Source organism: Mauremys reevesii, linkage group 5, assembly GCF_016161935.1.
Source record: "Mauremys reevesii isolate NIE-2019 linkage group 5, ASM1616193v1, whole genome shotgun sequence".
In the NCBI taxonomy this organism is placed as follows: domain Eukaryota; kingdom Metazoa; phylum Chordata; order Testudines; family Geoemydidae; genus Mauremys; species Mauremys reevesii.
In genome coordinates this window covers 87,245,332-87,259,639 of record NC_052627.1, presented here as the reverse complement: position 1 = coordinate 87,259,639, position 14,308 = coordinate 87,245,332, and the positions used below count along the sequence as shown (strand labels likewise).

At 44.6% G+C, this 14,308-nt stretch overlaps 2 protein-coding genes across 5 annotated transcripts in view; one reads left to right on the top strand and one right to left on the bottom strand.

The window, feature by feature from the left end:
* Nucleotides 1-4,388, top strand: part of LOC120405754 (multifunctional protein ADE2) — a 53,833-nt gene extending 49,445 nt beyond the window's left edge. For all 4 annotated transcript variants that reach the window (XM_039539522.1, XM_039539523.1, XM_039539524.1 and 1 more), the window contains 2 exons: nucleotides 1,500-1,658; nucleotides 3,148-4,388. In XM_039539522.1, coding sequence (XP_039395456.1) covers nucleotides 1,500-1,658; nucleotides 3,148-3,314 — 326 coding nt within the window. In that variant the 3' untranslated portion in view covers nucleotides 3,315-4,388. The remainder of the gene's footprint in view (nucleotides 1-1,499; nucleotides 1,659-3,147) is intronic.
* LONRF1 (LON peptidase N-terminal domain and ring finger 1) overlaps nucleotides 1-14,308 on the bottom strand; it is a 60,920-nt gene that overhangs the window by 7,410 nt on the left and 39,202 nt on the right. The window lies entirely within an intron of this gene.

The window sequence follows — 14,308 nt, the reverse complement described above, 5'->3', positions numbered from 1 at the left end:
CATTTGTCCTTATTGAACTTCATCCTGTTTATTTCAGACCATTTCTCCAATCTATCAGGGTCATTTTGAATGCTAATCCGATCCTCCAAAATGCTTGCGACCCCTTCCAGTTTGGTATTGTCTGCAAGTGGTACTCTGTATCATAGTCAACAGCTCCTTCTCCCGCATCCAGGCCTGTCTAAGTCTAATGGCTTCTTTCTCCCCAAAAATCTTGCCTTCCTCTCTATCCCAACAGCTAAAATGCTTTCTCAGGCCCAGATCATCTCAACATCTTGGATTACTGCAATGTCCTGCTACATACACACACGTTATTCTGTTTATTATTCCTTATTGTTTTAAAAATGTCAGCTGCTAAAACTTAAGTCTCCCCTTCATCTAATGTCATCTGTTTTGGAACACACCACTGGCTGCCCTTCACACTGCAGCTGGGTAGAAAACCATATCTTGTGATGCCCATGAATAGAAAACAATGAATAATGGAGTGGACATGGGGTCATCAACCTCTCAGAACTGCTGTGCCGAGTCTTCATTTATTCACTCTAATTTAAGGTTTCGCGTGCCAGTAATACATTTTAACCTTTTTAGAAGGTCTCTTTCTATAAGTCTATAATATATAAATAAACTATTGTTGTACGTAAAGTAAATAAGGTTTTTAAGATGTTTAAGAAACTTCTTTTAAAATTAAATTAAAATGCAGAGCCCCCTGGACCGGTGTCCAGGACCGAGGCAGTGTGGGTGCCACTGAAAATCAGCTCGTGTGCCGCCTTCGGCACCTGTGCCATAGGTTGCCTACCTCTGGGGTGGACACTAGTAAAGTCTATCAAAAAACCCTTAGATTTAATTTAAAAACCATGTGCCTTGACTGAACATAAGGAGTAATTTCACTTGTTGCTGTTACGTGCCCAGGGCAAGCACAGGTTTGCAGGTACTTCCATGCACCATTGTATACTCTGTGCATGTAGATATGGGAGTTGGGGCACAGTGTGGGCAAGCACAGATTTTTCCAGGTGTTATTTAGAGGATCTTACTTTGAACTTTGCAGAACTGATATTCACGGATTTTGTTGCAACAGGCTGAAGTTTTTAATTAATAGAGAAGCCAGCGAGTCAACAGTTTCTATTAAGAAATAGCCAGTACCCACCATTATCGTGAATCTTAAACGTTTTTTTCCCCTGCTTGAGAAAGGGATTAGGTGCATGAGTTGCCCCTAGTATGCTACTTCTGTAGATGGTGTGACAAGAGCAGTGACTGACAGTTACTGAATATTACTATAGGGAATTACAACATTGTATTCTTCAAAGGAGAAATCTGAGCAGCAGTAAAACTAATATGACACAAAAATTTCAAAAAAAGGTGTTTGTGTTGGGGGGGGGAGGGGGTATTTAGACAAAGAGTCTCTCCATGAAAGCAGGTGGGGGAAAGGAAAAATGCATAGATCTCTCTCCCCCTCCCCCCATTGGTTTTTGATACTTTCTTGTTAACGCTTGTGTGTGTGTTAGGTGATGGAATCCCTACTGTGTTTGTGGCGGTAGCTGGCAGAAGCAATGGCTTGGGACCAGTGCTGTCTGGTAACACGTCATATCCAGTTGTCAACTGTCCTCCTCTCTCAGCCGATTGGGGTTCTCAGGATGTCTGGTCTTCTCTTAGACTGCCCAGTGGTAAGAAGCATGTTGACCTATGGTACATGTAGTTACATTCTTCTAGTAATTAGCCCCCCCCCTTTTTTTTTTAAATACTGGACACATCTGCCAGACTCAACAGTGCTGAAAACGCCTTTGTCCCATTTTATATTGTCGGTTCAGCCAGTGCTGAAGATGGTTTGGTGGGGTAAATCTTGTTGACTGTTGTCATTAAAATTTCAATTTCCTGGCATAGATGGAGGTGGAACCTTAAAAAATCAAAGAGGAGTAAACTTGACTTTCATTATATTCTTACTCAGACAACTGAAGTTTAAAATAGGTATCTGAATTCAAAAAAAAAAAATCAGCTTGAGAATTATTTTCATGTTTTACCTTCGTGAAACTGTTTTAGTATTCAGAGTAGCAACCGTGTTAGTCTGTATCTGCAAAAAGAACAGGAGTACACCGCTACCTCGATATAACGCCACCCGATATAACATGAATTTGGATATAATGCGGTAAAGCAGAGCTCCGGGGGTACAGGGCTGCGCACTCCGGTTGATCAAAGCAAGTTCAACATAACACGGTTTCACCTTTTTTGACTCCCAATGACAGCGTTATATTGAGGTAGAGTTGTACTTGTGGCACCTTAGAGACTAACAAATTTATTTGAGCATAAGCTTTCGTAGCCCACGAAAGCTTATGCTCAAATAAATTTTAGTCTCTAAGGTGCCACAGGTACTCCTGTTTTTAGTATGTTTGTTAACCTAGCAACTGATTATATAAAACTAAAAGATCCTTGCTGGGATGCTGTAATGTAGAAAGAATTAGTTTGCTGTTAAACTGCGTCAGTTCAAGGGGTACATGTAGCTTGAAATTAAAAACTGCATTTTCATAGACACTGAACAGTCCTCCTTATATATTTAGTAGTCTATTCAGATTTCAGGATATCTGCTGACTTAATCATTGTTGCCAATAGTTATAGCAACACTGAATGAGAGAGGCTAAGAGGGTCTCAGACTGGGAGGGGGGGGGGGGTTGCGAGCTGTCAGCCTCCACCCCAAACCCTGCTTTGCCTCCAGCATTTATGAGAGTGTTAAATATATAAAAAGGTGTTTTTAATTTATAAAGGGGGGCATTGCATGCAGAGGCTTGCTATGTGAAAAGGGTCACCACTGACCATACATATGGGATGGATTGGGTTTGTTTTTTGTTTTGTTTTTAAATCATTAAAGGCAAGGGAATTCCACTTTCTTCAAATATGCAGAAAGGTTTGGGGCATGTTGAGACTATCAGTTGAAAACTAGCAATCTTGTCTTGTTTAGGAATGAGGGAATAAGGTCATAATCTTTAGGGTTATTGAGGTTACTTATGCTTTACCTTTTTTAAATTAGACTGGACAAAGTAATTAAAATAAAAAATCCTGCAGTAACCGTCAGGGCCTGAAAAATTACTTGTTAGTAATTTTTATGATCATTGTAAATCCCGTTTGGATAACAGATTGGATTTTTTTCTTCTTCTGCAACAGGTCTTGGCTGTCCTACTATACTCTCACCCGAAGGAGCTGCCCAGTTTGCTGCTCAGATTTTTGGATTAAGTAACCACTTGGTGTGGGCCAAGCTGCGCTCAAGCATGTTGAATACGTGGATCTCCTTGAAGCAAGCTGACAAAAAACTTAGAGAATGCACCTTATAAATAACATGTTAAAAGGAAAGTAATGCATACCTTATATTGGCTACGTAAAAAATAGTGCCATGTGCAAACTGTCTTCCCGCTAGGATCTTCACATGGATCATTTGGAAATCTTAAACCCTTTGTTGTATAAGATGATACATCTTGTATGGTAGATGAGTCTCTACAATTGGTCTCGTTTTCTGTTTTTTAATAAATGAAAGCATACAGGATAGTTTGACTTGCTCAAAATTATGTTCTGCTTTAGTCCTTGTATACTGCTTTAACTACAGACTACATAATATCAAAATGAAGGTTTAATGCAATGTGCACTAGAATTTAATCAGTTTTCCCTAGCAGCATTACTACAGAATGTTACTGATGAAGCTTGGATTTACTAACTCCACTGAGTGGACTGCCAATCCAAAAGAGAAAATGTTTATGCTGTTCTGCTTGCAGTTATGAAAATATGCTCCCTAAGCAATAACATAGCTGTAGATTGCAATCCTAACTGGAAGACGGTTCTGGAATGGACTCTTATAATCTCTGAGAGGGAGGCTGGATGTCCAAGTGTATGGAAGAAAGCCAGCCATATCACAAGATAGGATGTTAGTTTATTTCAATATTTCCTAAAGCAATGTCCTCATATTAATAATGCTACTTATACAGCAGTAGACGAGATTAACTCCGAGTAGTAATCATGAGTTCAAAACTGACTTGTAAGCCTTTTGTCCTCTGTTCAAGTACAATGAGTTCTTTCCATTTCATTAGTTCTGCTTTAAAGAGCCTCTCATAAGATCATAGCAGACTTCATTTTTAGAAAATGTTGGTTGGGGTGTGTGCGTCTTTCTTCCCTTATTTTTGTAGTGAGAAAAAGTTGGTTGCTAAGGAATCTCTCATAATTGAAGGTGGAAATAAACAATTAAGTGAAATAATGAGATCTAAGCATGACTTTTTCCTCCATGAAACTATTGTTTTTAATTAGGGTCAGCTTTATTACAGTACTGATTCTAACAAACATGCAATTTCTCAACTAATGTAATAGCATATGCTTTTAAAATTACAAATAAACTGTTAACTTCCAATTTGCTTTATGAAGAGGTTTCTCCAGTGGGTATATTCATGCTAACTGTCTAGATTTATTTTTTTTTAAGTTACATGCCCTGGCTGATACTAAACTAAAAATGGCTCTGCTAAACAACTTGCTTGACTTGGTGCTTTACAACTACATGCATGCAGCACTACTAACATGCAACCAACTTTTGCAAAGGGCAGTATCAGGCAGCATGCTTTGGATGGGGAGAGGAGGCTTTGACTAGAGATACAGGAACAAGCCCCTATGCCTACCGGAAGTCCCATGGGTGCTTTCATAGTCACATTGATATATGGACCCTAAAGTCTTGCTTACCTCAAAGGCTGACACAGAGGACCAGCTTTATGAACTGTGGGGCCCGATTCGAATACCTGGCAGCAGTCCAGGTCTTCGGCGGCAGGGAGTCCGCTCCGGGTCTTCTGTGGCATCAAAGGACCCCCGCCGCCAAAAACCCCCAGCGTGGACACCCCACCCCCTGCCACCGAAATGCCACCAAAGACCCCTGGCCCAGACCACCACCAGGTGAGTTTTAAAAACAAAAAAAAAAATTAAAAGGGCACCTAAGGTGTGGGAACCGATTCCAGGGAATTGCCCTAAAGCTGGCCCTTCTGACACACCATTACCTTTATGATACTTAATATATGTACCATGGAAGGAATGAAGAACTCAGTTCATCCTGCTGGGATTTGAACCTCTGATCCCTGAGAGTTTAGGAAGAGGTTTATAGTACATAGCTATTGTGACCAGAAACATGTTTGGTATTACAGAGGCTTCTTGTGGTGGTGGTGATCCATTAAGATACTGTAACAGAGAACATGGACCATGTGGCATGGTGCAAGACCTGAGGCTTGAACCAAAGGCTGGGAATCAGGCCATGTATTAAAGCAGATGCTTACAAAGTTCACGGTCCAGTACATGAACTTGGCAAGAGTACTGCTAGCCTTGCTAAAACACAGGCACTCCTAAGAACCATCAGGTACCAGGTATGTGTGAAGATGTTCCAAAAGCTTAGCACAGGTACATCCTCACCTAGTACAAGATGAGGCTTTAACAGAAGTGATAATTATGGATGTTTTGCCTGAGACAAGTGGAGCAAGGAACAAGAGAAGGTAACAAGCAGCTGTTATGAAACTTCAAAGTTACAAAAACAGGAATAAACCTCCCTGTTAGCATAGGGAAAATTCACAAGCTAAAACAAAAGATAATCTAATGCATTTCCTTGCTAGTGCTTACAATTTCTGTAATTTTAGATGTATCTTTTTAGGAGCTGGTTTACCTGCTTGGTCTCTGTCTCTCTATCCTGAAAGGGAACAAAGAGAGCACAAACAAAACCTCCCCCCCAAGATTTGAAAGCATCTTTCCCCATTGGTCTTTCTGGTCAGGGGCCAACTAAGTTAATTGAACCGATTAACCCCTTACAGATAAGTGATCCAGTACCTCTGCGTGGGAGGAATTTTGTGTTACTGCATACATAAAGGTTGTTACCCTTCCCTTTATTTTTATGACAGGGGTCTTAAGGAGTATTGGTCCTAAATAGCATTGGTTGGGAATTTTCCAACAAAACACATCAGAAAATGTCATTTGTTGAAACTGCTCAAAGGAAAGGGTGATTTTGATGAATTTCCAGTTTTGAAATTTTATTTGAAAAGCGCTGCATTATTTAAAAACTGCTTTCTACTTTCCATGTCTTCACTGACAATACAACTCTCTAATTTCCTACCTCTATTTTCAAACATTTTTTCATTTGGATGTTTTGTCTACAAATGTGCAGCAGAGATATTTACTTCTGGACTCCTGAAAGTATTTTCTCTTGTGAGCATGAGGTGTTTAAAAAAAAAATTGGCTCAGAAAAAAGGAATAGCAGGTGAGCGAGGTGGATGTACTTAACAGGAGGTTGCAAGAAAACAAAACAAAAGCTTTGGGGTGGGGGGGGAGGGATGGTGCTTTGATGTATGACGGAAGCTTGAATGTTTTATATTAATTTACATCTACCCCATTTTTCCTGGAAGACCAAACTGGAGACCTAGTAAGACCCAGATCTCAGATGCTAATAAAGTGAATTGGGATAGTGATTTTTGTTCACTGTTCAAAATTCTACTTTGACACTGTCTAATGTAATTAAAATAGCTTCATACATAATTGGTAGAAAATGTTTTTGTGAATTCAGTAATGTTATCTTTCCAGTTTAGGTCTGAGAACCACTCAGCAATTGCAGAGTAGCAAGAATGGGTGGCAACTGCTCAGAGGTAGGGGGAAGTCCAGATGACTTCCCCCCCACCAACCTTTTACATAAGAAACCACCACCCCCTTTTAAGTAAAAGGGGCACAAACTCAATTGTGTGTGTCTGCAAGTCACATTTAATTTGGTTCTGTTTTAAGGCCTTGTCTACACTGGCAAGTTTCTGCACAGTAAAGCAGCTTTCTGTGTTATAACTCCAGAGGTATACACACAAATTGTGCAGGTGCAGTGATGTAACCCCCCCCCCCCAAGAGGTACATAATTTTCTGCACCAGGGGTACAGTGCCACTGTAGACACCCTAGTCAATTACAGTGCTGCAACTGGCCTCCAGGAGGTGTACCACAATGCCTGTTCTCACCTCTCTGGTAACCAGTTTGAACGCTACTGCTCTGCCTTCAGGTGACCAATCAACATCCCCACCCCTTAAATGGCTTGGGAATTTTCAAAGTCCCCTTCCTGTTTGCTCGGTGACGTGTGCAGTGGTCTCAAGGCATCTTTCTAGGTGGCCATGCCTGGACCATGCATCAGGCGATCCCCTGCTTGGAGCAGTGCCAAGCTGATAGAACCTCATCAGCATTTGAGGAGAGTAGGCTGTCCAGTCCCAGCTGTGCTCCAGCCATAGGAATTATATTTACAGATTTCACAATGCATGACAGAAAGGGGCCATGACCAGGACACAGTTCAGTGAAGGACCTGTAGACCACCTACCACAAGGCATGGGGGGCAAACTGCCATGCTGGTGCTGCACCCATGAGCTGCCGGTTCTACAAAAAGCTGGACATGATACTCAATGGTGACTCCACCTCCACTGCAAAGGCCACTGTGGATACTTTGGTGGCTTGCATGCCAGTCGAGAGTGGACCAAGCCCAGAGGAAGAAATCTTGGATGGGGAGGGGGAGGCAGAGGACAAGTGGGAGGTCAGAGAGGTATGCAGCCACAAGCTCTTCTCAGCTATGGAGGACACTAGCCAGTCACAGCTGTTGGATCTTGGCAAAGTGCAAACAGGAAAGGGGGGCCCTGGTAAGTGGATGTGACTTTGGGAATCGCTGAAGTTGCAGAAAGCAGGCTTGTGTCAGTATGATGCACGTACCGCCACATGCCTAGTCTGAGCAACGGAACAGGGTGTTGACTGACTCCATCACTTCATGGGAATCTGCCTCAGAGCTCTCCATGGAACTCAAGAAGATACTGGGCAATCCGCTGCCACAGATTCTTTCGCAGAGCTGCTTTGTTTCTTACCTCATTAAGGGTAACTTTCCTATGCCACTCTGCTGTCACTAGGGGGAGAGAAGGGGAAAATCATTGCTGTACATAAGGGCCAGGGCAGAAGCCAGAGTGTTGTAGAAGACCCTCCCTTAACTCACTGCTGAAGGTGAGCAGGGAATCATCACACAGCCTGTGGAAAATGTGGGGACAAGAATGATTATAAGCCCTCCCCCCACCCCCAGTACTAGCTCTCCTTGAGAGCCACATGCCCACTGTACAGAACATTGATTTCCCCTGCCCCTGCAATTACTCACCAGTGGAGCGGGGGGGGGTCCTGTGGCTCATGGGTGCTTGCCTGGCAGCAGCCAATTAGTGACAGGTACGTGAATAGTGGCTGTGTTTTAAATCAGTGGTCTCTGTATTGCAAACAATACTACTTCTGTAAAATGTTGCATTTTGGCTTCACAGATATTACCTTGAGAGCCCAGCCTCCTTCTGTTATTGCTGGTTGAACGGCTGCAGAGAAATAGAAAGCATCAATGAAGAACTAAAGGGGACTTTCTGCGTGAGGTCCTGATGCACTCTGCAGCCGAAAAACAAGAACTGAAGGAGTGGTAGGACAACGAGAAGAGGAACCCAAAGGAGACTGCAGCACACCCAAAAGAAGCCACAGAGCAGCTCAAACGTTAGAGTACCCAGAGGACACGCTCAAGGCACTACTAGCACTGCAAACTGAGCAGCTCCGCGCCCACTGTCCCTTGCAGCTGCTGTTGCAAAACTTCTTCCCATGCGCCCCCAGACACTGCCAACACACTTATCAACCTCCTGGCTCTAGTCTGTACCTGATGCATTCCACTCCTGCCCCATCACAGTCCAGCTCTGTGGACTCCCAGTATCCACTACACTCAACACCCGTCCTTCTGCAGTTTATCCCTGCTGAAGTACAGTATCCACTGAACTGTACTCCAAAGGAGACTGCTGGATCTGATACCTGGACATACAAAAATCTTTAACCATCCCAGCACCTTACCTCCTCCTGAGATCCTCCCTTTCCCCCATCCCCATCAGTAGTGATGTGTTTGTCTCTCTGTAGTTGTTTTTTAATAAAATAATTGTTTTGGTTTGAAAGCAATCTTTATTCCATTAATAAGCAAACAGAGCCCTGCAAAGCAGCAGGTAATTTTTTTTTAACACCTTCGTAGTGCATTGTCTGCATTAATCACAATCACCTCCTAGCCTTACAAGCACTGCACTCCCAAGCATAACAAATATTAGTGGCTTTCAGCTTCAAATTGCTGCCTCAAGACAACCATAGTCCTTATCCCGTGCTGCACCCCTCTAATAGCCCTGGTCTCTGGGACCTGGTTTACACTGGAGAGGGTGCAGATTGATCTAAGTTATTCAACTCCTGCTTCATGAACAACATAGCAGAAGTCAACATACTTAGATCTACTCACCGCCGTGTCTTCACTCCCACCCTGGTGGAGTACCGGAGTCGACGGGAGAGCACTCAGGGATCTATTTCTCATGTCTAGACTAGATGCGATAAATCGACCCCCGCTGGATCGATCGTTGCCCACCAATCTGGCAGGTAGTATAGACATGCCCTGGCTGTTCAAATTCAGCCTCCAGGCACTAAGCCTCAGCGGTCCATCCCCGTGTGAAGCTTTCACCCTTCCCTTCACAAATATGATGGAACATACAGCACACACCTGTAAAAGCATAGAAATATTGTAATTGGCCAGCTCCAGCCTCCCATATAGGCAGTGCCAGCGGGCCTTTAAACGGCCAAAAGCACACTCAATAGTCCTACACTTGCTCAGCCTGTTGTTGAACCGCTCCTTGCTGCTGTCAAGGTGCCCAGTGCATGGCTTCATAAGCCACAGCATTAAGGGGTAGGCGGAGACTCCCAGGATCACAATGGGCATTTCCCCTCTGGTGAGCATCTGTTCCAGGAAGAAAGTCCCTGCTTGCAGCCTCTTGAACAGGCCCATGTTCCAAAAGATGTGTGCATCAAGCACCTTTCTGGACCAGCCTGCGTTAATGTCCATGAAATACCCACAGTGATCTAAATATCCCTTCCAATTAATGTACTTGGTGTCTAGGGGGTGGTCCGGTGCCAGAATTGGAATGTGTGCCATCTATCACCCCTCCACAGTTAGGGAAGCCCATTTGTGCAAGGCCATCCACATCACACACGTTGCCCAGAGTCACGGTCTTTCGGAGCAGAATGCGATTAATGGCCCTGCCCACTTCTGTCAACACAAGTCCAACGGTCAACCTTCCCACTCCAAACTAGTTAGTGACCAATCAGTAGCAGTCGAATAGCCAGCTTCCACAATGCAATCATCACAGGCTTCTCCAAGAACAGTGCAGCTCTCATTCTCATGTCCTTGCACCACAAGACTGGGGCAAACTCATCACACAGTACCATGAATGTGACTTTCCTGAACTGAGGATTCTGCAGCCACTGCTCATCATCCCAGGTGTGCATCATGATGTGATCCCACCATTCAGTGCTTGTTTCCCTGAGCCCAAAAGCAGCATTCCACTGTGGTCAGCACCTCCATGGATGCCACAAGCAATCTTGTGTCGTAGCTACTACGCATGGCAAGATCAATGTCACACTCCCCTTGCCTTTGTAGTTTAAGGAATAACTTAATTATAAGCTGGGGACGCACCAGTTGGAAGTAACGGACGAGAAGGACTTCGGAGTCCTGGTTGATCGCAGGATGACTATGAGTCGGCAATGTGATGTGGCTGTTAAAAAACAGGATGCATTAGGCGAGGTATTTCTAGTAGAGATAAGGAGGTGCTAGTCCCGTTATACAAGGCGTTGGTGAGACCTCATTTGGAGTACTGTGTGCAGTTTTGGTCTCCCATGTTTAAGAAGGATGAATGCAAACTGGAACGGGTACAAAGAAGGGCCACTAGAATGATCCGAGGAATGGAAAGCCTGTCGTATGAAAGGAGACTTGAGGAGCTCGGTTTGTTTTCCTTAACCAAAAGAAGGTTGAGAGGAGATATGATTGCTCTCTTTAAATATATCAGAGGAATAAATGCCAGGGAGGGAGAGGAATTATTGCAGCTCAGTACTAATGTGGACACGAGAACAAATGGATATAAATTGGCAGTCGGGAAGTTTAGGCTTGAAATTAGACGAAGGTTTCTAACCATCAGGGGAGTGAAATTCTGGAACACCCTACCGAGGGAAACAGTGGGGGCGAAGGACCTCTCTGGCTTTAAGATTAAGCTTGATAAGTTTATGGAGGGAATGGTTTGATAGGATAACGTGATTTAGTCAATAGGTCAATAACGTGCGACCACTGGTAATTAGTACCGAGGGTCAATGTCGGGATATTGAAAGTCTTTTTCCTGAGGGTCTGGCTCGAGAGTCTTGCCCGCATGCTCGGGGTTCAGCTGATCGCCATATTTGGGGTCGGGAAGGAATTTTCCTCCAGGGTAGATTGGCAGTGGCCCTGGAGGTTTTTCGCCTTCCTCCGCAGCATGGGGCAGGGGTCGCTTGCTGGAGGATTATCTGGTACTTGAAGTCTTTAAATCAGGATTTGGGGACTTCAACATCTGAGTCAAGGGAGAGAATTATTTCAGGAGTGGGTGGGTCAGCTTTTGTGGCCTGCATCTTGCGGGAGGTCAGACTAGATGATCATAATGGTCCCTTCTGATCTTCTGATAAGTTCTATGATTCTATAATTCCACTGCCATTCATTATATGTTCATGAGAGCAAGCAGCATTTTGGTCAACAGTGCAGGATCCATTCCTGTAGACCAAAAGAGGCAGAGCGCGCAGTACACAAACCATTGAAAGATGGCACCAAATGCGGACGGAAGCACAGGGAATGCATCATGGGGCATTGGGACAGGATGCCCCATGACCCCCTCCACATTCCCACAACTCTTAACAGAAGAGGAAGAGATGCTCTGTGGGATAGCTATCCAGAGTACACCACTCCAAATACCATTGCAAGTGCCGCAAGTGTGAACACGCTATTGCGCAGGCAGCCGACATTGTGAACACACAATGGTTTCCCTTCAGCGCGCTCTGAGCAGCGCTGTAACTCTGCCAGTGTAGACATACCCTCAAATGAGACTGAAAATGTTGGGATGCCATCTTTAGTATTTCTCATTCCATCTTTTTTTTTTTTTTAAATATAGAAAAAGACATTCTGTATGAGCACTTCAAAACTACAGCAAGGTTTAAACTCATACAGACTGTCTATTTTTTTCATCTAGAGCAGGCCTGCACAACTCGTAAAGCGGCAAGGGCCATATTACTCCAAAGAAAACAGCTGAGGGCCGAAACCCCCCGCTCCGCCCCCCGAAACACATCCCCCACCTCAGCACCACCCAGCACCACGGAACGCCCTCCCCCCCGCAAGTATAAAGCCTTGCCTTCACTGCCCACCCGCCCACTCGGCTCATCATCCTCTCATGAAATAAGGGGAGCAGTGTGAAGGGATTGGATGTGACTGTCCAACACAAACACAGGGGCCGCAGGGAGCCCTGGGATGAAGGGCCCTGGACCAGGAAAGGGGGCAGCAGTTTAGGCAGGGCAGGTGCAGCGCGCGCACAGACACAGACACGTCTCCCCCAGGGATTTCCTGGCTGCCCCCAGACAGTTCAACACTCCTCCCCTCCCCCAATCACTATGGAGACCGCCATGGGACCAATCAGCGCAGTAGCAGCCCTGCCTCCAACCGAAGAGGGGGGCTTGGAGGGGGTCACCCCCCCCCCCCCGAGCTGCGGCTCGAGCCCAGGCCGGGCACCCCTCCCCTCACTCGGCACTTACCAGCTCTGCCAGGCGGGGGGGGGAGTGGGAGACAGACACACGTGCGGCTCTGGCCATTAGGGTGGTTGGTGCGTGGCACGCACAGTTGTGAGGCAGGCCCCCCGGCCAGGGGGAGAATCCAGCAGCCCCACCCCACCGCTTGCCCGTGGGCCGCACAGTGAACCCACATGGGCCGCATGCAGCCCAGGGCCTGCATGTGCAGGCCTGATCTAGAGAATGCACACAATATCAGTGCTCTGTTATGCTTCCAATTACTTCCTAAATGAAGCGTAAAGTATTTGAACAGTAGGTTACCGACAACATTCTCTTCTAGAACACATCAACGCTGAGAAACTAGTAATTCAGGCTAATAGCCTGCACTTTTATGGGATCTCTAGAACTCACATGTATGCTTATAGTTAGAGCCCAGGTCCAATGTGATCCTCAAGTCTCATTATTTAGGTAATAACCTAACTTATACTTGTATTTGAGAAGCTCCAATGTAGTAAAAGGTATCACAATACTCCAACATGAGTTAAGAAATTACCCTTTACAGACAGAGAGTCCAACACACTATCAAAAAGAGCCACCTTAGCACCTAAAACTGAACCAGATTTCTCAAGAGCCAAGTCCACTGCCTTTACCATCACACCATTTTTCCTCCTCTGAACTCCATTTATTTCTCCAGGCTTTTCAGTCTGACTACATCAAGAATTTTTGGCATTTTTTTTAAAATTGTTTCTATAATTTAAGCATACACTTGGAGCTGTGATCTGTGTATTTTAGAAGTCTAAATTTAAGTTTGTAGGAAACAGCCACAAATGTAAAGGGCTTTTCCCAAGAGAAAAATAATTCAGGTGCTCTCAGTTTTCACTGATGCAAGAAATATTAGATCTAAATAAATACAGCAGGAGTCGGTGTAGAGAGCACAGCAGTTAATGTTTGAATGGTGTGTGCTAGTTACCAAGCTAACTGCAACTCTGACCCTTGCTTGTTTCTCCAAGAGCACCCTTTCTAGGTCTCAGGCCGCACCCATCTTTTGGTGTGGAATCACATTTCTTCTGCTTTCAGACCAGGGACACTGGGTTGCAGTCCCCTGCCTCTCAGTCATGATTATCTCAGCAGGTCTGACATATCCAAGACTCTGCAGTTCTGCTCCCTCCAGGACAACGGCCATCACAGACCAAACAGCCCCATTAAAGTGTTTATTTAGAACAAAAGCATTTTAGCATCTAAAATAAAAAAATGCAAACAATATGCATGCCTGGCATCTCCCTACACATTCCTTGACAGAGAGTTTCTCTCTGTCTGCTTGTCTCCCTGTCAGAGCTCACTGGCAATTCCCTGGACTTCCCCTGGCAACTCACTCCTCTTCAGTGGAATCAAAGTTACTTTTAATTATTTAGTTTTCTTTTGATCTTGTAATACCCAGCTTTGGCAAAACAAGGTTTGCAGCTGGTTGGAGAATAGTAAGCTAACAGCTTGCCTCATCATCTTCCAAGTGGGTGCTTGGATGCTCTTATCAGCGAAGCTATTGTATCACTTTCATTCAGACCCCACTGAATTACAGCATTTTATGTGTAAACATTCCACTAGCCATAATGTAAGTTAGATCAATACAGTCACATGAAATACTGTGTATTGGGTTATTAGAAACATCCCCTTAGTGACTTGGTCACCTACAGTGTTCAT